We start from the raw sequence: 24,594 nt of genomic DNA, 5'->3' as shown, positions 1-24,594 counted from the left end.
TCACCAGCGAGAATAAATAGCAGAAATTAGAAACCATGGATTTAAAGGGTCCTACACTCTGTTGTAATGGCCTTTGTCTGTGCCACCTCAGATTCTTGGTGTATTATTCTCATAGTCATTAATACTCTGATAACAGTGGCTACCATTTAGTACTGCACGCTGTGAATGTCATATGAGGATGTGTCTGTGTCTTTCTTGATCCAAGATTTCCTTTAAGTCTATGTGTAGCCCTACACTTTGTCCTTAACCTTCAGCCACCAGGTAAACTGAATTACTTTTTTCTGTACTTGCTCAACAATGTGAGTTATGTGGTCACTGCAACAAACAGATGTTATTCTGCAAGAACTGGTGGAAGCAAAAAAAAAAAAATGTTCCTCAAATTTAAGGACATAGCAGATTGTGTCTGTTATGAATAGAAGCATTGAATGGCTCCCCTTCCCAGCTTGCTGGTGAAATGGTATTACACAAGACATGTGAAGATGAACCTACTCTTAGTACAGTTATGGGCATAATGTGAAGCAGCCTGGGCACAGCATAAGCGCTAAGACTGAAACATGTGTCCCCATTCCTGATTTTGGGTGGGCTATGAATCAGATGTTTTTCATGCCACTTGAGAACTTAAGTACCACTCAGCTACTCACGGCCATACTTGAGTTTGCCTAACCTTTGCTTCCAATCCTGAGAGCCTTGTGGCCAAAGACAGCTGAAAAAATATGGTTAACTGCTGCCCATCTGGGCTTCAAATGAGGACCCCTTTGTCAAAAATAAGGAGTGGTACAAGGCCTGTATCATCTTTCTGGAGTGCCTGTCACTGTCTGGGTTATTGGAACAGAAGTTGCTGGGATGTGCATTGTGGCATGTCAGTAGTGTGTGTGTGTGTGTGTGTGTGTGTGTGTGTGTGTGTGTGTGTGTGTGTATGTATGTGTGTGTGTGTGTGTGTGTGTGTGTGTGTGTGTGTGTGTGTGTGTGTGTGTGTGTATGTTTGGGAATGCATTTGCAGGCATCCCTTCTCTGTTAAGCATTGGTGCAGCTGTTGGTGGAGTAACATGCTTCAGTTAAATCTGGTTTGTAAGCTCTCACATAACCCAGCCTGAAAACAGACTGGTAGTGTTCTTCCTCTTGTGCTGTGAGAAGTGCATTCCCTTTATGACCAGATGGGAGGTCAGGACAGGAAGGAGGAATGCATTTGGAAACACTTCAGATGCCTCCTTGAGTCCTTTCAATTGAGGTTGCATTTTTTGGCTGTTCCTTAAAAGCTTTCAGATGAGCTGTCTGTAGACATTTGTGGTTGCTGTGTTTTTCCATGTCTTAAAAGGTTCATCCCAGGAATAAACTGGTGAACTTCATATGAACTACTCTTGAGACCTTATACACATACCTGATTAAACCTGATTAGAGTCTTCTTTTTAATACATTTTAGTGCTAAGTAGGACTTTTGTGCTCACACTCACTCTCTCACACACACACACACACACACACACACACACACACACATACAGATGAGTTAGGCTAACCCTGCATTTAACCACTAGATTTGTCTTTTGCTTAGTAAAACACTTAATTCAGTCTCACCTCCTTTTTGGCTAAAATACCAAAAAAATACCAAAAGTTAGGGGTTCGATTTGGGTAGCTGAAGCCAGTTGAAATGAGGGTCAGTGCACCCTGGGCAGTGTCGGACATGTTTGAGGCGGGACCATCTCTTGACTGGAAAATGGTGGCACTTTCTTAGCACGTGGCAAGCCAAATGAGGAAAAGCCTCTGGCAAGGTCCCAGGGAAGGTTGGTGGACCAGCACACATCAGAGAGTGCTGAAATATGGTGCTGAATTATGCTGAGCTCTCATATAAAATATCATGATTTCTTTGCCCCCCCCCCCACTCTCTCTTTCATCCTCTTCTCTCATGCACTCCCCTCCTCACTTCTTTCCCTCAAGCATTTGTGTGCTTCTGATGCAGGGAAAAATTGCATTTCCTTTCCTTGTCGGGGCTGGCGCTGATTGGCTGTCTGCTGTGTTGCCCCATGGGTCTCTGTGGGTTGCTGGGGCAGTCCTTCTCGGCCTTGTTCCCGTTCCATAGATTCCCCTCTGCTCGTGGTGGGTGTATTTCCCTGGCTGCCCCTGTCTCGTGGTGCTCAGACGGAGCCTGGGGCTGCTTGCTCTTGCCCACACCAGATGGAAGAATTATGGCCTAATCCGACATGAGTTCTGTGCATCTGAAAAAAATAAATCTTTGTGAAGCAGCCTACAGAAAAAAAATTCTACTTTTTATTCTAAGAGGAAAAACAAAGCTTATACCTCCTAAGAATTGTAAGGAGCAGGTACTTGGGTAGGGCTGTGTGAATGTGAAATGCCTCCTAGTCTGAGGAGATGTAACTGTGAAGGTGGTTGTGACTTTGGGCCTTTGTATAGCCATCGATTCCAGCATGTTTAACAGTTGCCTTTCATCTAATGATCAGTTTCACCTGCGATTCACATCATGGACACTGTTCAATCACCGGCTTCGTTTTCAGTGGCAATTAACAGGGGTTTTTGCTGTTGAGCGATATAAGTGTCATGTATCTGAATTTTCAAGGTAGGACTCTGAAAATGTTGTAATACTGATAAGAATTTAATTAGTGTTGATGTAATGTTGACTCAAGTGCAAGATACCATTTTGTGTGCTTTTACCTTATAGAAAAGTAGGTAGTTTAAGTGCTTCGTCAATGAGCATTTATTTCAACTGAAGTAGGTGGCTGTTTGAAATTTTAAGTAGAGAGGTTATTTAAGTTGTGTTAGCCTTGCTATAAAAAGGGCAAAGACATCCAAAAAGATGTAAGGCACTTTTAATGGTTGAGTTAAAAAGCTGTTATTACCTCAGGGCAAAAGACTATGGCAACCAACCTCTCTTTAAATAACCTCCATTTTCTGAAGAGCACCTTTCTGATTGATTCATACAGCACACAGCTGACTTTTTCTTTGTTAAAGTAGGTGGCTGCTAGACCATTGTGCTTTTTACCAGAAGGTCAAAGGTTTGAATGCGGGTGGGAGGGTGGTAATGCCCTTGAACAAAGTAACCTGAACTGTTTTGGTAAATAGCCAATGGATAATATGAAGCAATGTAAGTTAGCCTGGATAAGGGCATCTGCTTAGCACATAAGTGGTGTCATTTAAACAGATGATGATATCACTCATGTTGAATTTGTTGATTAGGCTGTAATTTAGGATGGCAAGGTTTAGCAGATTAACTGCACTTTTGGTGCTGTAGTATGTTTGTCAAATCACATTGTATCAGATGAATTGTAACTGAAAGATTCACAGTTTGCAGGCATTTTACCCTGTATTGAATCGTAGATGTGCATCTTCACACTGAATTCACAAAGTCAAAGGTACTCACTGTTAAAACAATGAGACATGGGGGAAAGCTAAACCAGCGTCACAGTGCAACATGTTCAGCCCACCTTCCCAGGTGGCCATTATTTCGTCATATTTTCCTAGTCCCTTCCATTTAGCACAAGGGTTACATTCAGGCGTTCTGTTGACCGACATATCCTCCTTCTTTTTGAGCTCTTGTCCAGGCAGAAAGACCAGCTTGTGGTAGGCCCTCTCACCGCGCAGATCTGTGAGGAAATTGCCTTGGGACCTAATTTTTTGTTCTGCAGATCTGCAAGCTGAGTGGAATTTATGGTGTAGTACGATGTTGTTTAGGCTTTGTGTTCAGATATGTGTCTAGGCCTGGACTGTTTTTTTTTTCTACTTTATCTTCTTAAGGCTGTATGAAATTCATTTTCATACATTTTTGATGGTTTATTTGGTGTTTTTTTTTTACCTTACTGTCAGATTTTTACATTTTATTTATTCATTTATTATCTCGTTACGTTTAGATACTTTTTAATTGTTTTCGTCAGTTCTGTCATTTCTTAAAATAACCTAGTGGAACAACGCATGAACATTGTAACAAACCTGTGTATGGAAAATTATTAAATTATGTTTCGAACCAATGAAAGGATTTCAGATTAGCTTGTGCTCTTAGTGTTTAAAACACAGAAGCTTTTCGGTGTGCTTACCTTATGTAACAAATGTAAATAGTATGACATTTTGGCTTAAACATCAGGGATGACAATGTGATCTCAGTCATACATTTTATTGGACGGCTTTTACTTTTTCATGTTAGCTATGTTTTATTTATTGCTGCCACTTCTCTGGAGTGTGGATCATGTTTTTTTTATAGTGGCTCTAAGAATAGGACCCTGGCTTCATGTGCGTTCAGTAGCAGTCCTACGTGCTGTGTTATGGTGTTACCTAAATGGACGATCGGGAGGTGTGGCGATTCTTCTTGTCCTTTTATTGGTTAGTAGCTCTAATGGCTTGTCAGTAGCTTTTGAAGCTGAGGGGATCGTCATGTGGGAGTGTTCTGGTTTATGCTGTTTGTGGATCCTAAACAGTAAGTCTCTTGGTATTGGCTATTGAACATTGTCGTCTTTGACCGTAACATTCGCTGGACTCATTCAGGAGCATGGGGTGCAGTGAATACACTTAGTCCCAATGCGACTGTTTTTCACAATGTAAGTCACCCATTATGCTGCAGTACCCTAAGCGCAGATTGGAGGATGGGCACGGCTTCACTGACATTATCTGAGAAACTTGCAGGGGCCTGATGAGTCAAACTGATTGAGAGCGGAAATGCAAGCAACCCCTGCTGACGTACCCACCCCTCTTCTCGGGAGAGTGAAACCAATTGCTGCGCTGGGCTCCTAGTAATTGTCAGCTGATGTCATGACTGGGATCGAACCTGGGCTGTAGAGCTCAGCTTGCACTCGGTGTGAGTGCCTTCACCACTGAGCCACTTGGGAACCTGGGCAATGTGACTTTGACTCAAATGAAATTATATATGTGTCGGGAATGAGATTAGCACAGAGGGATGGGGGTAAGACCTGGGGGAAAGACCTCTGCCTGATTAAAACTGATCAAGGGATAACCTTGATTGACCCATGGTTACACGAGCACTGTTAAACATATTGATTTTTTTGTTTGAACTTAGAGAAATGCTAAGCAGAGGTAATTTAACCTGAAACATTTTGTGGATTAATAACTATTTAAGCCTTTCATGGGCTCTCAGGCTGTGGTATGGATTTGTAATAAAACTGAACCAAATTGCTGAACCAATTACTGGAAGTGGTTAAAGAAATGGATCTAAAAGCCTGCTGATTTTACGGCTTTCAGTCACAGAAGAATTTTAGCTGTTTACACAGGCCTTTTAGTAAAACAGCATATATGTATATGTAGCCCCAGCTGGGCTGAAAGATGCTCTCCTTCCGGTCTGTTGTGGACGTCTGTCTTTGCCTCTTACGTAACAGAATTGGGTAATACTGACTGTCAGGGGTTTCATTTTGGAGGTATTAGGTATTATCAGTCATTACTTACAACTGAAGAACATTCTATTTTTAACACTTAAAAGAAGTAATTGTTGACTGATTGTAAATTACATAATCTGAAAATTCCATTAATCCTTTAAGATTTATTCTGCTGACAGTAGAGCAGTGCCGTTGGCAGGTTGCTTTGTTTTAGGGGTTCCCTCAGTCTCAGCTGTATAGCTCTCATTCCATGAATGTCTGTTTGCCATTGTGGCATGTGAGTGGCATCTTTTTTTTCCAGCAGGTTGACCCCTCATTGACAAGCCTGTTTTCTTTATTGCTTTGGTTGTAATTTTTGAAAAGGTTTAATATTTGTGTGAACATTCATGCACATTTTACTCCACTGTCCAGACTAGACTCCTGCTGTAGCACACATTGCTGCAACAGTACACATTAGTACAGGAAACAACTAGAGTGCTTTACTCTCAGACAAAGGTCCATGTTACCTTGAAATAGTGTGGGAGTTGCAGGTGGACTTGGTCCTTTTTACATCAGCTTTATTTGTACACTGAAAGTGAAAATGTGTTGGATGCAGTGTTTTTTCAGTATATATGGAAAAGAGGGTGTTTAGTTTTCCTGATGTGTGATTTTTTTAATATAATTTTTTAAAAGTTTTAAAAAGTTCCTTTTGGCTCATTACTGAAGTAATTGCTCCACTCACTATTAATTTGAGAGGAACCTAAACTGTTCCTAGAAGGGAGGGAGTGATTAAATTTTGAGCTTAGTTATGTCATTGGCTCACCACTCTTTATTTATTTTTGTGTTTTATTGCTGGTGCTTAACAATTAGCGGCACATTAAAGAGTATCTTTAACTTTCAGAGGAAGCAAAACTAATGCACAATGTTTTGAAACAAAAACGTGAGACAGAATTTGGGCTCATTCACAACATTCTATATCATATCCATTTGAGAGCAGTTGTGCATAGTAACCAAAAAAAGTTTCGAATTTGAAAACGAGGAATATTTTATCACACATTTATCACGTAAAAATACTGAGAATTTGGTTATTTGGTTTGCCTGCCCTTCAAGGCTTCTATTTTTCCGATACCTGCGACAACCTGCAGTGGCCCAGAGCAGCAAGACCCATTGCATGCTGCGTTGTCTAGTGCCAAACCTGTTGACAGGTTCACAGACCTGCCTCTGTAGTCCACTGTTGAGCTCTGCGGGTTCACCCCGATGCAGTAAATCATAACCAATAATAAACGTGAAGAGCTTATTATGGTGCGCGACTCCCGTTCATGTTCAGGAGTCCATTTGCGAATGACAGATAGATAGGCCAGTTGCAGCCTCAGGTGGTGGCAGTGCTCCAGTCTCCCTGCCGAATGTCAGCGTGTCACCTGAGCCATGACAGTGGAAAGCCCACTCAGTCTGTCTATATCTGAACTCAGACAAGTAAAGCCCTTTACTAAGTGCTGGTGTTGGCAGTCGTCGGTGCCAGCAGAATTGTGTGGGCTAACTTTATATTCCGTTAACGCCCCAGGGTCCTTCCTCTTGCGTTTTCCTGGTACAGGCTGAAGCAAGACCTTTGACCTGTGCATGGGTGTTCTAAGCACTGCTTCTCAGTGTTTCTCTTTTCATAGCAGTCCAGTAATAGCGCTGCAGTAATTATGAGAGATTTTCCATACATTTATGAGTTTGAGAGCCTTGGAGCACTTTAGCCTTGGAAACCAGAGTGGATTTAAGATTTGGCTGTGGTACATCGTGCGTGACGTGTGTGACACATCGTCCTCCCAACCGTCTCTCATAGACACAGTGTAAGTCAAGATAGCCTGCCGTGATCATTAAGAGATTTTGTTAGGGAATATGTGTATCCTCTTCTTTGCAATGACTGGATTAGCCAGCCTGCACCACTGCACGATGCCTCTCAGACCAGCCGATGTGCCAGACTCACTCAGGGGCCTTTCAGGAATCTGTTTCATTAGAGGGATCATTCATGTCTTCTTTCTTCCTGAGCCATGGTCAGACGTTCTGGGTGTCTGCTTCAAGGACAGATGGTGAGAAAACCCATGCTCACTTGTTCCAGGAACAAAAAGACGTATGCACGCACACGTGCATGCACAAACATGGAGTGAAACGAACACACTGATACACACACACACGTGCACATGCAGACACAATCATTTTCCCCTCCTCTTTTGCGTCAGTCTCTTTACCTGGCTCCCTTCCCAGCATGTCTCACCCTCCTCTAAATGAGGGTAAAGAGCTGAGATTTGAGGTTAATGATCCGTAGGAAAAAAAATTGTGAAGTTTTTACCCTCATTTCTATATCACGGCATAGTTTATTCAATTTCACTGGGCTTCATTCTAATGAAAAACCCATTTGCCTGTTTGTGTGATGACTATTCTGTTTCTCGATTTAGCTTACCCCATGACACCAACAGTCCGAACCATCTAATGTAGCTTTATTAAACCCGGTTCCATCATAATAATGTACAGTAATGGAAAACTCACCATGCATATTTATTTTCCCAAAGAAATAATAGCAAGGTTGTCGTCTGTGTGTGCTGCAGGACTGTGCTCTGCTTGCTGAACAAATTAGCCCACAGAATAAACACCCTGGGCCTAGAGTGTTTCATTATTATTCCCTGTAGCAAGGAAATGGGCAGGGAATAGGAGAATGGCCTGATATGGTCATGTTGGAATACAGCTTTTTTCCTCTCTATTATCATAAACAGAGTAACATGGATCAGCTGACTTTATCTACAGTGTAGCAATGTGGTGGTGCTGCTATGGAAATGAAAGCCTTATTAAATTTGGAAGGCATTAATTAGTCATCTGTGACAAACTGCAGCCTGTTGGCTCAGTTTTTAAATCCTTCCTCTCCAGTGATATCATGCTGCAGCACTCCTTTGGGACAGAATCCCTCTCAGAGATGTTCAGATTGATTCTAAACAACCTAATTAGATTCAAAAACCTTTACTGCCCATTAAGTTGTACATGCAAAGGAATTGTCTGTGGTGTATATTGTGGCTCTTCGTAAAACAATTTCACGCATAAATGCATTTTGATTTTGAATCGCGGTACTCGCGGAGACAGAGTGGTAATTATGATGTACAGTCACTCTCATAATGAGCCAAAGATCAGGGGTCCTTGTCCCCTTCTTGTGTTCCTGCTCACTTACAAGTATGAGCTGATTCCTGGTATTGCAACAGTAACTGAAAAACGTCTTTCTGAGCCACAGCGTGATTTCTCCATTTCTTCAGTGTACAGGCAACAGAGGCAGGAACTGGCATCCTCACTCATCAGTAATCTTGTGATTTGTCCTTGTGTTCCTCCGCCACGAGTGAGCTAATGATGACAACATGGAAAAGGGTGATTTCATTGCGACGAATGAAAGAAACTCGCACGGACCTGGCAACCATGTGCTGTTTGTCCCAAACAGAAGAAGAGGAGGGGGGGCTCAAGATGGCGAGGGGGGCCGGCTGGATTTTCCAAGCTTCTCCAATGGCAGCAGATGTTGGTGAGATTATTTGCAGATTATATGGCCAGATGCTGATTGGGTCTTAATGGGAGATGGGCGCACCCTGTCTCTAGGGCCAAAGGGGAAAATGTAAATTCTTCCACTACTATTCCCCCACCCCCCACCAAAAAAAAAAAAAAAAGACCAGAAGAATCGCATTTTGGCAAGTGACCAGATTAGCCATTAGGCTTTCCAGTTCCTCTTCACTGGACAAGGATTAACAGGTTTTCTCATAGAGATGACCTGCTCAGATCCTCACAAAAGACCCTCACAAAAAAGTTATGATGTTGAAATATGAAAGATATTTATTTATTTATTCATTTACTTACTTACCTGATTTCGACACTGCTGGCCAGAGGAAGCAGTCATGACATCACAGAAATGTGGATGTGTGCTGCCCCAAAGCACTAATCCAAGATAAGTTTTTTCTCTCTGAATTTTGTTGTGGCTAGGATTAGTGTTAGGTTAGCTGATCTTGGATCTTTTGTTGGGGGTGGGAATGGCCCCGGGTTGTCGCAGATGGCCAGGGTTGTTGTGAAGCAGTTTTAGTGGGCTTTGTTGTGACATATTTAATGCCCAGCCTTGTTGTTTTTGCTGTTATTGCATTTTGTTCGTGTGATCAGACTTTAGCTTTGACTCTAAATTCATTCTTAGGAGTTTTAAAGGGAAATATTGAAGAAGCTTATCGTGTCTGACCTCAGAAGATGAGCTCGTCCGTGTGATTTCTTTGTGATTGTTCCTGTGTTATGGCTTCCGGAACCTCATTCCATTCCATCCAGTGTCAAAGTGTCACTCTCATACTGGATGTTGAACATTATGTGACAGGGGGTCATTAATTTTGAATGCATGAAAAACTACTCAAATATCCACAGCTTGTAACTCAAGCATTAGTATGTCTATAGCTAGAGAGGCTGAAGAGAAATAAGGAACCAAAGCGACATTAAAAAAAGTCAAAAGAGTATTTTTTTTTTCCCTTTGAGTTTGCGTTGTCTGTCTTATTTTGGTTTGCTGATTTTGTGCACTGACCCTGTTAGGGGGAGCTGTAGGAGATCTGCTCTTTTTTTCCTTTAGGTGTATGTTTGCTGTCTCACTGGAGCAACTGAGAGACTGCGATTTGCGTCTTACCTTTCTGTGTCCTGTCATTCTCAAACCACTGCGGAGTGTTTGTCAGAATGCTGAATATTTATACTGCATACATAATATACATGCTGTATACAAATGTAGAAAAAACATATAACATTGCATCTGTGGGAAAATTAGGCTCAATTCGTGGCAATATGGGGAGAGGATCAACATCCTTTGGAGACATTATGGCACCATAGATTTCTTTAGTTGAAAAAAACACCATGGGTGTTGGCTGTGCTTTCTGAAATGGCTGAATCAGGACAGGTGCATATTAAGATGCATAGGGCGTACACTTATGTTCAAATTGGTATCAAAAGAACAAGCTACCACTGGCATTTCAAATGTTCATCAGAATCGCCCAAGCCTCTGCCAAGTCCTCCCCATCCCACCAGTTTAACAGGTTTTTAGACAGGTAGGCAGGGTGGAGCCTTTCTTTGAAGGAGACATACATTCAGTTGTGGCATTTTAATACTCCAATAATGTTTTTATGATCAATGATTATGAGAACATTAAGTTCATGGCTGAACAGAGTAAGACACTATGGAGTTGCTTTTTAACGCTTAGACCACAGTACTGCCATGAGACTGCTGCTGGTAGATTTTGTGACAGAGAGCTGGCTGGGGGCGTGGACCAGCATGTTCTTCATTACATGATGCCTGTCACATTACACAGGCCTCAAGAGTGTAGCACAATATAGACCATGCTATGATGAACATTCTAGTTCATTGTGCAAAAAGAGGCACATAAACTAGAGTACATGTAATTACCACTGCCTGGATGTAAACCAGCGTCGTTGAGATTATTACTAACATCACAATAAAGAGAGCAGATACTCTCAGCTGTGTGGTACATTGCCACAACCTAGGCCATGTGATCTGGTATTTCTGAGGCAGTCTGTGTATGGATTGATGAGGTCATCTAAGGGGTGGAGCTCCTTTGATTCTTACAATGAATGGATCTCCAGATGTCCTCCATACCCTGCAGCCTGAGTACACTACGGTCCCCTTCAGCCTTTATGTGTGCGTCAGTGGAGCACATTTGGGAGGCGTAACACAGCACATTAACAGGAGCAGTGTGTGCGTATGTGTGCTCAAGTGTGCGTATGTGTTTAGTTTATGCCCAAATGTGTGTTTGTGTGCATGTGTACAGGTATGATGTGGCCATGTGTGCCTACGTGTACATTTGTGTAATTGTAAATGTGCGCGTGCATACGTGTATGTGTGTGCGTGTGTGTGCGTGTGTGTGCGTGTGCGTGTGTGTGTGTGTGTGTGTGTGTGTGTGTGTGTGTGTGTGTGTGTGTGTGTGTGTGCGCACGCATGCCCGTCAAACAGCTGGGAAAATTGGCAGCAGCTCTGTGTCTGAACTCTTATGTAACTGCTAGCCCCTCCCAGAGTCTGGCTGTCAAAAGCAAAACAAAATGGCCGTCTGTCTCCCGGCAGACTACACCGCTGTCTCTCCTCAGAGACAGACTGTGAAATATAGACGGGATGTCCCGTGCTTTCCATTTGCTGTTGGGTTTCGCCGGCACACTGACATAGAAAACACAGACAGTTTTCAGTTCTTAGAGAGTGATGTGTTTAACTTAGCAGTCTCATTTTAATGCAGTCCTTTTACTGATTACTTTATCCGTCATCACAGGACTGGCGTAATTCACTTTTGTGGTGGGTAGCTCAGTTCTGCTTTGCTGTACATCTCTAAGACACGAAGTTGGATAGTACTGGTGACAGATCTGCCTGGACCATCAGGAGCATTGAAGAAAGTGAATTTTTAACATTTAACATATATGATTCAGTACTCTGAAAAGCACATGCATGATCACAACAACTCCATTGCTATGTAAATATTGTGTGCATTTTATGGGCCAACATAAGTACATTAAAATCAGGAATGTCTTTTTGAGTGGGGAAGGGAACCACATAGTCTTGAAGGCAGCAAGGTTCAGATGTCACCCAAAGAAAAAACATAAAATATGTCTCACAGTTGTGTCTTGAGCTCTAACCAATCGTAAACTGTTAGAAATGTCTGTCAGCTGTGTCTTCAGCTCCACCTCTCCTAAAAATTTTCAAAGCCTCATGATATCACATGTTGTGGTATGATGCAATAGTTATATAACCATAAAATTCAAAATGACAGATTGTCTTAGTTTTTAGCTACAGAGAAGCGCTGCATTAACGAAGGTATATTGACATAATATTACTAGTGTTAGATTACACATTATTTGAAAAAGATTAATACAGAGGTCATTCAACCAATAAAGTGTATGAATATTATTAAAAATGAGATCCACAGAGCTCAACTGCATTCATAAACTATTTCAGTCCTGATCTTCACTGAACAGTCAATAGAGGAGATGGATGTTGGATTAAATTAGAAAATGACAGTTGCCATTGTAAAGCTGTTTTTATAAGGTACATCATCAGATTATTTGAATTTGCATAGAGTCCATTCTACTCTGGTTACATAACTAAGCAAAGGGTCTTTGACAGACAAATCCCAATTTAGCTTCCCCCAAATAAAGATCAATAGCAAAGCATGCATAATAAGGTAATCACGTTGGGGTCAGAACCCTAACCAGCTGACACCAGTTTATGTAATTCTAGTAAGAATCCTCTCTGTAGATAAGGCATATGTAATGATCTGTCATCCATTTCCTGTGCTCTGTGAAGTTTCCTGCACGCCAGCTGGATGATGAATGGTTATTAAGATAGGATCTCCTAAGACACTGTAGTACAGGTGCAGTTTGTTTAAAGAAACAAACAAACAAAAAAAAAACCATGACAGAGTGACAAGCAACCTGCTGGACAGTGCTGACCTTGAGAGGGACTGTGTGTGTGTGTGTGTGTGAGAGTGAGAGTGAGAGTGAGAGTGAGAGTGAGAGTGAGAGTGAGAGTGAGAGTGAGAGAGAGAGAGAGAGAGAGAGAGAGAGAGAGAGAGAGAGAGAGTGAGTGTGTGTGTGTGTGTGTGAGTGAGAGAGAGAGCGAGAGAGCGTGAGTGTGTGTGTGTGTGTGTGAGAGAGAGAGAGTGTGTGTGTGTGTGTGTGAGAGAGAGTGCGTGAGTGTGTGTGTGTGTGTGAGAGAGAGAGAGAGAGAGCGCGTGAGTGTGTGTTTGTGAGACAGAGAGCGAGAGAGAGAGAGAGCGAGTGTGTGCATGCATGTGTGCGCACAGACAGCACTCTATCAGTGCAGATGGGAGTGTGGTGGGGGTCAGTGATAAGCGCTCTCTCTCTCCAGCAGGGTGAGGGTGCTTTCTCCCCCCTGAGCGCAGCATGGCTGGCCGGGCATCTTCCTGCTCCACACAGTGCAGAAAGTGAGAGACACAATGGCACACAATGCAGATCAGCCTCGCTGGCCGAAATACGCTAATGGCACAGAACCACGCTGGGAGATTGTTTTCGGCTTGATCACTGCACCCATGCCCTTGTTTTTGCAGCTCTTATGAGATGCAGTGATTTACCATGACAACCTCGTAAGTACTTCTGGGTGAGAGTGCCCATCAACATAACTAATTGTGATAAGTAGAAAATAATAACTGTAATAACTGAACTAAGGGGAAGGTAGTTGTTGAATAGCTTTATTCCTGTTTGGCTATCAGGGTTATACTCCGACAAAAAATAAAAACATGAAAAATGTTTGTTGGTATAAGCATTTTTAAATCAGCATCAAGGTACACTCAACCAAATGGTTTCTCTTGGTTTCGTATTCTAAAATGTACTGAATTGTTACAGTGAATTTAATTTTCAAAAAAACAACATTAAAATAGTTCCAAGCTCATGTCAAGATGTAAACACAAAACAAAATATTTTGTTAAACTCTCATTTTTTCAGAGATTAAAGATTGGCGAATTGTAATTATTTTAATCTGTCTTGGTTGGATCTGCTTGATTGAATCACTAGCTTTAGTGTTTTTCTCTCCATTTCCCTCCATTTCAGGGCTCTTACATGCCTCTGTTCACAAGCCCTCTTTCTTTATTCAGCTCCATCTTTCATTTGCAGCCCCCCCCCCTCACCCCTCACCCCCCACCCTACTGAGAGGAGAGAAAATAGCAGCCCCCCCCCCCTCCTCGGTGTGGTCCCTTGGCACGTTCCGATCTGCGGGCATGCTCAGTTCGAGCTGTGATGCTGTTGCTATAGAGCGCTGTCGGGTGGCAGAGCAGCTCGGATGTTAGACATGGGGAGAGGGCAGAAGGCGTGTGAGCAGCCATAGAGGGAGGGGAGAGCAGCCTTCCTCTGCTCCCTGCCTCTGTCTTCTTCGGTATGTCTTGAGTGTGTGTGTGTGTGTGTGTGTGTGTGTGTGTGTGTGTAACATTGTGTGTGGATGCTTAGCTGCCGTGGTGCAGAATGCGCATTACCTCCGCAGTATCCCAGCTCCAGCTCCCCGTGCAGAGGTTGATCGAGCCGGATAAGGTGGTTGCTGGCGGGGGTGCGCTGGGGCGAGAGGGAGGGCCCGGTGGGAGGGGGGGGGGGAGAGCGGTGCACCCTGCAGACAGCCTGCCTGCTGGGGTGTGGAGGGCTGTGCAGCGGGGCTGGTCAGCAGGCCTGCTGCGGGTGGTCTGGGTGAGCGGAGGTGAGGGCGTCCTATGCTGGAGATGGGGGGGAGGGGCAGCGGTGTCTCAGCGCCCCTCCTCCTCCCCCCTTTTGTCAGCATTGTGACTAGAGTGGGCCGTCAGGGGCTTGCTAGAGGGAGAGGTCTTTTCTGTGACTTTGGGATTTGACTTGACTTCCAATCACTGGTCTCCATAATGACGGTAATGACTGCCATCAGGACGGGGGAGGGTGGTGGAAGTCGGGGGCAGGGGAGAGAGGCATCTCAAACTCTCTCCATCTCTGTGTCAGCTTTCGGGGTAGGAGGAGTTTAGGGTTTTGAGGCAATGGATAGAAGAGAGTGGCTTTTTTGCATACTGCCTTGACCAAGGTAATTTTATCTAACATAAGTGGCTGCGTGGACAAGTACCACATATACTGCTCTGTCAGTGTTGGTAGGCTTTGTTGTTGCCAATTATGTTTATATGTAATTATAGCAAACTGCTGAGGACTGCACAGTAAGTATGTTTTTGTTTTTGTCTCTGAAGTTAATGTAGGGGATCTGTAAAGCTCTGACATCCGATAGATTTGGAGCCAAACCTGTGATATTGCATTTTTACTACCGTATTCTTGAGACCTCCTGATGAATTGCAGTGAATTATAAAGACTGTGTTCAGTACCTCTCGTGGTAACTGGGTGTATGCCTCTATGTTCACACTGTTTTAGGCAAACCATGGCATCTCTGTAATTTGAATGATCCTTTTCAAGGGTATTGCATAGGTTTTAGAGCAGGCTAGCATTTTTAAGAGTTTTAAGAGTTTAAGAGTTTTTTTTTAAATGTTGTTTTGATATAATTGTGGACTTGTGGGTATTTTTCTGGCATTTTAGTTGGGGCAGTTTTAAACCAGCATTTGCTCAAGGAGAGAAGATGTACTGGTATTCATTCGATGTGAAAAGATCCACAAAAATTTTAAGATTTTCCACACCTTGTACTTTGACACAATACATGATGTAGGCGGTCAAAAAAACTCTGAGAAGGAAATTGTGCAAGTAGAATGCTTTTTTTCAATCATGTAAAAAAGAAAACATATAGATTGGTTGGTGCATTGAAAATATCAAAGAGCAATGAAAAAAATTCAGGTACACTGAACAGTTTGTTTCACCATGGAAAAGGTTACAAACATGTCTTGCTATGTCTTATAGCCTGTTTTTCATTTGAATTTGAATTGTAAAAAGGCACAAAAACCTCACCTTTCCCAGTTTTTCCATTTCAGTTCCTATTTTCTTTCAACCCTGGACAGAACGATGAGCCGAGACAGGCTAAGTAGTCTGTTCTCATGCTTAAAACTTTATTAGGTTCTCATAATGAGTGCTGGTCATGTGCACTTGCCTAAGGAGATAATGCAAATTTGAACCTCTCGTGAATTCAGTCACTGTTGCTCATTGTTTACACTAATGCTGCTGTATCTGCTGTTCCCAAATTAGATGGAAATTCTGCTCACTGTGTCAACTAAATCCCAGCTGTTATTTCAACTTGATTGTCTCATTATTTCAACAGCCACGTTGACTTGCACTGTCAAATTTGCATTACAGCAATTTATACAGATTTCTCCAGGTGCAGGTGAAGGACCTGTATTATCATTTTTGTGTTACTGCTTGTTGGTGTTAATCCACGTTAGTGGCCAGGCCAGCGTTTTGAGTGCTGGCTTTTGGCCAGCATTATTGGTGTGAAAACAGTTAGAGGTTCAGGTCGTCGGTGATGCAGTTGTGTGGCGTTTTAAGGTTTCAGAGGTCTTCTAAACAGCTCAAATGAGCGCAGTAATGCATAACGTTCAGCTTTCCTGGCAGTTATTCTTGGTGCCATCAGACAATGTGGGTGTAGGTGGAGGCTTTCTGTCTGGATGTTGTTTTTTTGTGTGTTTGTTATGTCTGTGACGCGTAGATGAAAAAGAGCTACTTCAATAAGCCGTGAAAGGCAGGGAAGGGCCTTTTTCTCGGCACGTGCGTTCTCTTGTATTCAGTGGTGGCTGGCATCAGCTGTTTAGCCTCTCTACCTCATTCTGACACACCCCGCTCGCGGGATGGTGATTTAATAACGTAGGTGCGTGTGTCAGGCTCTTCTGTTTGTCAGGACCTCGCAGTGTTGGGAGTGGATTTCACAAAATGCTGTCCTTGCAGGACTAAGTCCTATGAGGATTGCAAAGACAGGGAATTCAGTGACCCTCCATGTTTGCATATGGCTATCCGAGTTGCATTTGCTGCAGCTGAACCTCGGAAGCCCATTAGTGGCGTTGCTGAGATTCCATTGTACATTAACTGTGTAATCGTATTTGGAGTAAAGGGGGTCAGGGTGTTTATTCATTGGCTCTGGTTGCAGGCCAGAGCTAATCCTGTTTAATAACACCTTACGAGTGCAGCACGTGCTATTTTACAACATGTTGACATCCTAACTTGGACACAATGTTGACCTTTATTTGGTTATTATTGTTATACCTTCTTTAATCAATTAACCTCAACAGTAACTCATGTACCTTCATATATGAATACAGGCACTCGCCTACCTAAAAGAGCACTCTGTTTAATAAATATGCAAAAAATTGTTACCAAATATTGTTTTAGCCACGTAGCCCATGCTTTCTGGGATTGAGTTGCTCTTGAACAGGAAAGGCATAGGAAGACAAAGGGACTCTATGCATATAGGCTAATTGGTGGTGTTCCTTCTGTGAAGTGTTAAGATTAAAGACATTGTTCTAACTACCAGCCTAGCATGAAATTACCCTGTCTTCATTGAGAATAAGATAATGTGGCTGGTGGTTTTTGTAGCATTTTTTCTTAGTATTACTCAATAGGCACTGGAATTTAGGCTACAGTATTATCCTGATGCAGTCTGGGAAAGGTAGTCTGTCAAAGCTTTAAGCAGTATTGCTGCCTACAAAAAGTTGTGTGAAATTAAAGCCACTACTTTTCAAGAATGCTCTATTGTAAGGTAGAATTAGGCTAATCTACTAAAAGATTGTAGTAATTCTATAAAATGTTTTTTTTTTCCATCCAGCATTAGCAACTTGATTGGTGGTACAACACATTTTTGTGTTATTTGTGTTTGGGCTTGCATTGGCTTATTAGACCCCTCCACAGAACAGGATTGTATTGACCTGTGGCGTCAGTCTGAATTAGTCGTAGATTGGAGCAACAGCTTGTGATGCATATGTACTTGTAGAACAAGGAAGAAACAGAGCTAGCCAGACCACAGAAGACTTTAGTATGGAAGCATTTCAGTGAAAGAGCCTTTTGCAGGGTTCCATGGGTTGCATGTAACTTATTGAAAGTCCACCAAATAGCCAGTTTTCTGGCTTCACACTCAGCTGCCCTTTTAGTGAATGGGAGGGTTTGAGAAACTGTCCTGACCCATATTTTTCTCCTTGTCACAAACATAGCTATTGGGTACTGGCATAACAATGCTCCAGCAAGTCAGCCAGGTTACAGATCTATAATTACAGTGCAACGTGTCTTTTTGACCACGCGTTCCTCAGAACTAGTTCATCTGGACCTGACAAAGGCAATGAGTTAGTGCGTGTTTTTATTTCTTCAGGCCTTCTTCTGTCAGGCCTTTTTATTAAGACCATCTAATGTACAGCTATCTTCATATATGTCATATGTCACAAACATTTTTTCAATATAAGTGTGGCAGAGATGGTGAGAGAGGGCGATTAAGGCAGAAAGCCGGATCCTTGTAATCCTATCCTTGCCGGATTCTTGTTCTTACATTACATGCCTTCCACACACAAAGGGTTCATTTTTAACCGGGTTAAAGTCACAGTCCATTATTCCCAATGGTGTTTTCTGCAATGCTCTTGCTGCTGGCATTCAGCGTTTTCCCTCCTGCATGATTCCTCAGACTGCTTAGTTGTGTGGTTTATTAATTTTGGCCACATTTTTGTTGCACCCGGCAGTTTCTAAAACCATGGACCCACCCATTGGCTTGTCCCGAGATTACTTGAGCAATTCATCTGTTCGTCTGGACGCACGGTGTAACAGTTATCATAAATCAATTTTCACAAGTAAACTTTGATTTGAGAACCTTGTAAGGAGGTGTGTCCACCTCAACCTCCAATTCCTGTGTGACTCGCTGGGTTACCTTTCAGGAAGTTTAGTGTTGATGAGGGTGCTCTCTGAGCAGTGGTGCCTCTCTACCCAAATGTCCCTTCCAATAGGTATTACTGCATGGAGTGCCAGTGTAGCATTTTGACCAAGGCAAAGGCTTTGCTCCATGCTTCTTTGCGCACATACATTTTACATATGAAGGTGTCTTCAAATAAATGCCTGTTTTTATATTCACACAACATAGGTGTGTAGAAAGGAAATGCCAGATGGCATCCTCTAGACCTAGTCAAAACAGAACCTTACGAGTGCAGCACGTGCTATTTTACAACATGTTGACATCCTAACTTGGACACAATGTTGACCTTTATTTGGTTATTATTGTTATACCTTCTTTAATCAATTAACCTCAACAGTAACTCATGTACCTTCATATATGAATACAGGCACTCGCCTACCTAAAAGAGCACTCTGTTTAATAAATATGCAAAAAATTGTTACCAAATATTGTTTTAGCCACGTAGCCCATGCTTTCTGGGATTGAGTTGCTCTTGAACAGGAAAGGCATAGGAAGACAAAGGGACTCTATGCATATAGGCTAATTGGTGGTGTTCCTTCTGTGAAGTGTTAAGATTAAAGACATTGTTCTAACTACCAGCCTAGCATGAAATTACCCTGTCTTCATTGAGAATAAGATAATGTGGCTGGTGGTTTTTGTAGCATTTTTTCTTAGTATTACTCAATAGGCACTGGAATTTAGGCTACAGTATTATCCTGATGCAGTCTGGGAAAGGTAGTCTGTCAAAGCTTTAAGCAGTATTGCTGCCTACAAAAAGTTGTGTGAAATTAAAGCCACTACTTTTCAAGAATGCTCTATTGTAAGGTAGAATTAGGCTAATCTACTAAAAGATTGTAGTAATTCTATAAAATGTTTTTTTTTCCATCCAGCATTAGCAACTTGATTGGTGGTACAACACATTTTTGTGTTATTTGTGTTTGGGCTTGCATTGGCTTATTAGACCCCTCCACAGAACAGGATTGTATTGACCTGTGGCGTCAGTCTGAATTAGTCGTAGATTGGAGCAACAGCTTGTGATGCATATGTACTTGTAGAACAAGGAAGAAACAGAGCTAGCCAGACCACAGAAGACTTTAGTATGGAAGCATTTCAGTGAAAGAGCCTTTTGCAGGGTTCCATGGGTTGCATGTAACTTATTGAAAGTCCACCAAATAGCCAGTTTTCTGGCTTCACACTCAGCTGCCCTTTTAGTGAATGGGAGGGTTTGAGAAACTGTCCTGACCCATATTTTTCTCCTTGTCACAAACATAGCTATTGGGTACTGGCATAACAATGCTCCAGCAAGTCAGCCAGGTTACAGATCTATAATTACAGTGCAACGTGTCTTTTTGACCACGCGTTCCTCAGAACTAGTTCATCTGGACCTGACAAAGGCAATGAGTTAGTGCGTGTTTTTATTTCTTCAGGCCTTCTTCTGTCAGGCCTTTTTATTAAGACCATCTAATGTACAGCTATCTTCATATATGTCATATGTCACAAACATTTTTTCAATATAAGTGTGGCAGAGATGGTGAGAGAGGGCGATTAAGGCAGAAAGCCGGATCCTTGTAATCCTATCCTTGCCGGATTCTTGTTCTTACATTACATGCCTTCCACACACAAAGGGTTCATTTTTAACCGGGTTAAAGTCACAGTCCATTATTCCCAATGGTGTTTTCTGCAATGCTCTTGCTGCTGGCATTCAGCGTTTTCCCTCCTGCATGATTCCTCAGACTGCTTAGTTGTGTGGTTTATTAATTTTGGCCACATTTTTGTTGCACCCGGCAGTTTCTAAAACCATGGACCCACCCATTGGCTTGTCCCGAGATTACTTGAGCAATTCATCTGTTCGTCTGGACGCACGGTGTAACAGTTATCATAAATCAATTTTCACAAGTAAACTTTGATTTGAGAACCTTGTAAGGAGGTGTGTCCACCTCAACCTCCAATTCCTGTGTGACTCGCTGGGTTACCTTTCAGGAAGTTTAGTGTTGATGAGGGTGCTCTCTGAGCAGTGGTGCCTCTCTACCCAAATGTCCCTTCCAATAGGTATTACTGCATGGAGTGCCAGTGTAGCATTTTGACCAAGGCAAAGGCTTTGCTCCATGCTTCTTTGCGCACATACATTTTACATATGAAGGTGTCTTCAAATAAATGCCTGTTTTTATATTCACACAACATAGGTGTGTAGAAAGGAAATGCCAGATGGCATCCTCTAGACCTAGTCAAAACAGAACCTTTAAGACTGGTGCTGCAGAATGAAGTAATTCTTAAGGGCAGCCAAGCTGCAAAGATCAATAAAATAGTATGGATATTTGAGACAACATTCAGTGGGTGAATGGGGCTGTAATTCTTAGACAATCAATGTTAGGTTTGACAGTTGGATTAAGACTTCTAAAAACGAAAGGTCGTTTCTATTTGATGGTGCAAATTGGAAACACTAGGTACAGTTATCTAGGCAGTAGATTATTGGTCATTCTGTGAAGTGAATGCTGGATTGATGAACTGCAGAACCAGCATCCCTCCTAATAAAACCAGGATGGTATGTTGCCACAAGTGCTTCTTATGGGCACCTTAACTGCTTCAGTGTTCAGTCTTATCTAATGCACATTGGGTTTGTCATCAGTGGTGAAACAACATTACAGTTGCTTTCAGTTTGTCTCAAGCAACTAAACCCAAATTAGTTGACTCAGTTTTAAACCATGGGTCAAGTCCTTTTTATACAGTAGGAGAAGTGAGACTTCTACAGTTGAGCCGTTAGGCTGCCAGGAGAGCTGGCATGCTGATGTATGGGGGTGAGGGTGACCGCCTGTGTCAGTGAAGTTACCGTTTGGATAGGAGGTGGGGGGTGCACACTGGGAGCATTCTTAAGATAGCCCTGTCACAATGGACTGCCTGTTGCCGTGCTTTTCTGCAGCCCGGCATATCACTCCCCCTGCTGTAGGCGGTCACGTCCTCTGTTGCTGCAGCGAGAACCGCAGGTGCTCCGTATAATTAGGAGCTAAGAAATTTGATGGAGCATCTGCTGGGTATTTATAGAGGTGTGGCACACTTCACCACTGCAGAATTTCTCCCGAGCTGTTGCCGAGCTGCTGCCATTTGAGAAAGAAAAAAGGTTTGTTTTTCTCAGAACCCCTTTTTACACGCTTCTCGGATTTATTGGCGCACGGTGTGTGTGGCTGAAACAACAAACGCATTGTTTTCACATTGTTCTCAGTGGTGCTCGTTGGTTTCTTGACCTCATAACTTTTCCATTTCTGTAAGTATACAGGGCCTCCTTGCAGAATTGAGAAGTGAAATATTCAGTACTTTGTTTTGATTTGAAGCTTTGTCATTGGTTAATGGTTGAGTTACACTTCATACTGTATGTCTCTTTCTCGTTGCAGATGTTTCACTCAGACTATGGAGACTCCTGCTTCAGCGTCACCATCTGCTTTGCATCGCTGTCAGGGCGTTGTAGCCCGGGTCCCGGTGCTGGTCGTCTAAATTAAAACCCTTACCTCCAACTTCCTACCCCGTACCCCACCCTACTGCGCCTGCCCCCCCCCCCCTCGAACCCCTGGCACCGAGAGAATGGACAGCCCCCCCAAACTATCGGGGGAGACCCTCATCGTGCACCACATCCCCCTGGTGCACTGCCAGGTCCCCGGGCGCCAGTGCTGTAGCTCTGTCAAACGCGCCAACCCCTTCTGCTCGCCGGACAACCTGGGGCTGACTCGCACCACCTCCCTGCCCGAGCGGGACGTCCTACACCGAGAGGCACTGGTCTACAGCAGCCTGATCCAGACCTCCACCAGCAGTTGCTCCAGCGGGGGCGGAGGAGGAGGAGTAGGAGGAGGGATGGGAGAAGGAGGTGGGCGTCGGGGCGGGAGCGTGGTCAGCGACTCCTCCTCCTTCACCTCCAACAACTCAGAGGAGCCGCCCCTCCCGGTCAGGCCCAAGCCCCGGGACAAGAGCAACCCGCTGCGACACAACCCCTTCCTCCTGAACGTGGACGACGACGATGACGAGGAGGACGGCGACGACGACGGGGACAACCTGAACGGGTACCTGGAGGACTCCTCGTTCCTCCTGCACGGCAACTCCAACGGCGACATCGACAACGGGACGGGGGTGTCCCCGTTCCACCTGCACGACATGGAGTACCCCCCGGAGCCCTTCCTGCTGCACGGTGGCCTCGGCAAGGGCTGGTGCACCATGGGCGGCCACATGGGGGCGGCGGAGGCGCACGAGGGGGGCCGGGTCGGAGCCATCAAGGCCGCCACCCGGCTGGAAGGCCTGGACCTGTCCGGGTTCGAGTGCCAGCGTCGCCATGGGAGCAGCGGCTCCACCCTGTCCATGGACTGTGGGGAGCAGGAATGGGGCGAGGAAGACGAGGATGAAGCCCCGCCGAGGAGCGGCCGGCGCAGCCAGGCCTGCAGCTGCAGCTCCAGCTCGGACTTCGCCCCGCTGCCCTCCCAGCGCTGCTGCTGCTGCTGCAGCCTCCCCGAGCCCTTCCCCGAGGGCCAGCCGGGCTACGCCAGCGACTCCTCCTGCAACAGCTCCGACGGCGTGCTGGTCAACTTCAGCGCCATCTACAACAAGATGAACAACGGCGTGCCCGCCAAGCCCCTCAACCTCAACAGCTCCGCCGAGCAGTCCTGCACTTCCTCCTCCTCCGAGCCAGGGGGCGCGTTTTACCTGGACCTCCAAACCTCCCCCACCGAGCTGAGGTGCGCCATGGGGGGCGGAGCCGTGGCCGGACCCTCCCAGGACTCGGCCCACTCCGCCTCCTGCAGCTGCCGGTCACCTGAGGCCCTGGATGCCAACTGCAACTCGTACCACCTGCCCTGCGACGGGCTGTCGGCGGAGGCCTCAGACCTGACCGCCTGCTTCCAGAGCCAGGCCAGGCTGGTGGTGGCCACGCAGAACTACTACAAGCTGGTGACGTGCGACCTGTCCTCTCAGTCCTCGCCTAGTCCTGCTGGCTCCTCCATCACCAGCTGCTCCGAGGAGCACAACAGGGGCAGTCCCACCCAGCCAACAGAGTACTACCTTTTCAGACGGCCAGAGGACGAGGAGGGGGAAGCGGCCGAGGAGGAGGAGTCACGGGTAAGGGCTGGCGGGGGAATGTGGGTGAGAACAACGCGTATTAGTTTTCCAGACCAGTTGTAAGGACAAAGCTGTGCTATTGAATTGCTGATTCAAAGTCCTTTTATTGCTGGATTCTATTTGTATTGAACTACTTGTTCCAGTGTGGAATTTCAAGCCAAAGCGTGTCTCCCTTCAGTATCTGTTCAGATAATTTCAGTTACACGAACACTGCAGTTCAGTAATATAAAACTGTCAGTTGATCTTTTGCTGTGTGCACACAATTCACGTTTTTGTATTATATTTAATCTGTGGTTCATTCTTTGACTACTTCTGATCATTTCTCTTAATAATAATAATAATAATAATAATAAGGCCACAACAGACTAAGCAAATTCACCATTGTTTTTTATTTACTTTAACTCATTTTCTCTTGATTACATTTATTTAATAGAGACTTGTGAATTACTTTTTTGACTTTATATGATATCACCCACGTGTTTTAAGCTATTATATTTGCTGAATGCACCTCTGTTGAGTAACTTGGATAACTGGAGTTAGTCAGGGTTAGGGTTTAGGGTAACTAGAGACAATTTCAGTTGTAAAGTAACAATTACAATATCACAGTGATATATATAATAGGATAGGATATGTAGTGCCTTGGATATGTTCTACATAAGTGTGTGTGTGTGTGTGTGTGTGTTTGCGTGTGTGTGTGTGTTTGTATGTGTGTGTACATAGACACACTCTGTCTCACACACGCACAAACACACACACATGTACACACGTACATGCACGCACACACACGCATGGTGGCCTGTGGTCTTCCTCATGCTGTGTGACAGTTAATCAGCTATGTCTCCTGCTCTCTCTTCCT

General features: G+C 44.0%; 1 protein-coding gene across 4 annotated transcripts in view; it reads left to right on the top strand.

The window, feature by feature from the left end:
• The window catches only part of LOC118778030 (iporin), a 42,649-nt gene that overhangs the window by 3,235 nt on the left and 14,820 nt on the right, over positions 1 to 24,594 (top strand). For 2 of the 4 annotated variants that reach the window (XM_036529343.1, XM_036529339.1), the window contains exon 2: positions 22,034 to 23,738. In XM_036529343.1, coding sequence (XP_036385236.1) covers positions 22,221 to 23,738 — 1,518 coding nt within the window. In that variant the 5' untranslated portion in view covers positions 22,034 to 22,220. Of the gene's footprint in view, positions 1 to 13,406; positions 13,438 to 14,147; positions 14,223 to 22,033; positions 23,739 to 24,594 lie in introns of those variants that run through there. The other 2 variants (XM_036529342.1, XM_036529340.1) reach the window with 2 other exon arrangements.

Source organism: Megalops cyprinoides, chromosome 5, assembly GCF_013368585.1.
Source record: "Megalops cyprinoides isolate fMegCyp1 chromosome 5, fMegCyp1.pri, whole genome shotgun sequence".
In the NCBI taxonomy this organism is placed as follows: domain Eukaryota; kingdom Metazoa; phylum Chordata; class Actinopteri; order Elopiformes; family Megalopidae; genus Megalops; species Megalops cyprinoides.
The sequence above is the reverse complement of the archived record's forward strand: the minus strand, read 5'-3'. Positions and strand labels throughout refer to the sequence as shown.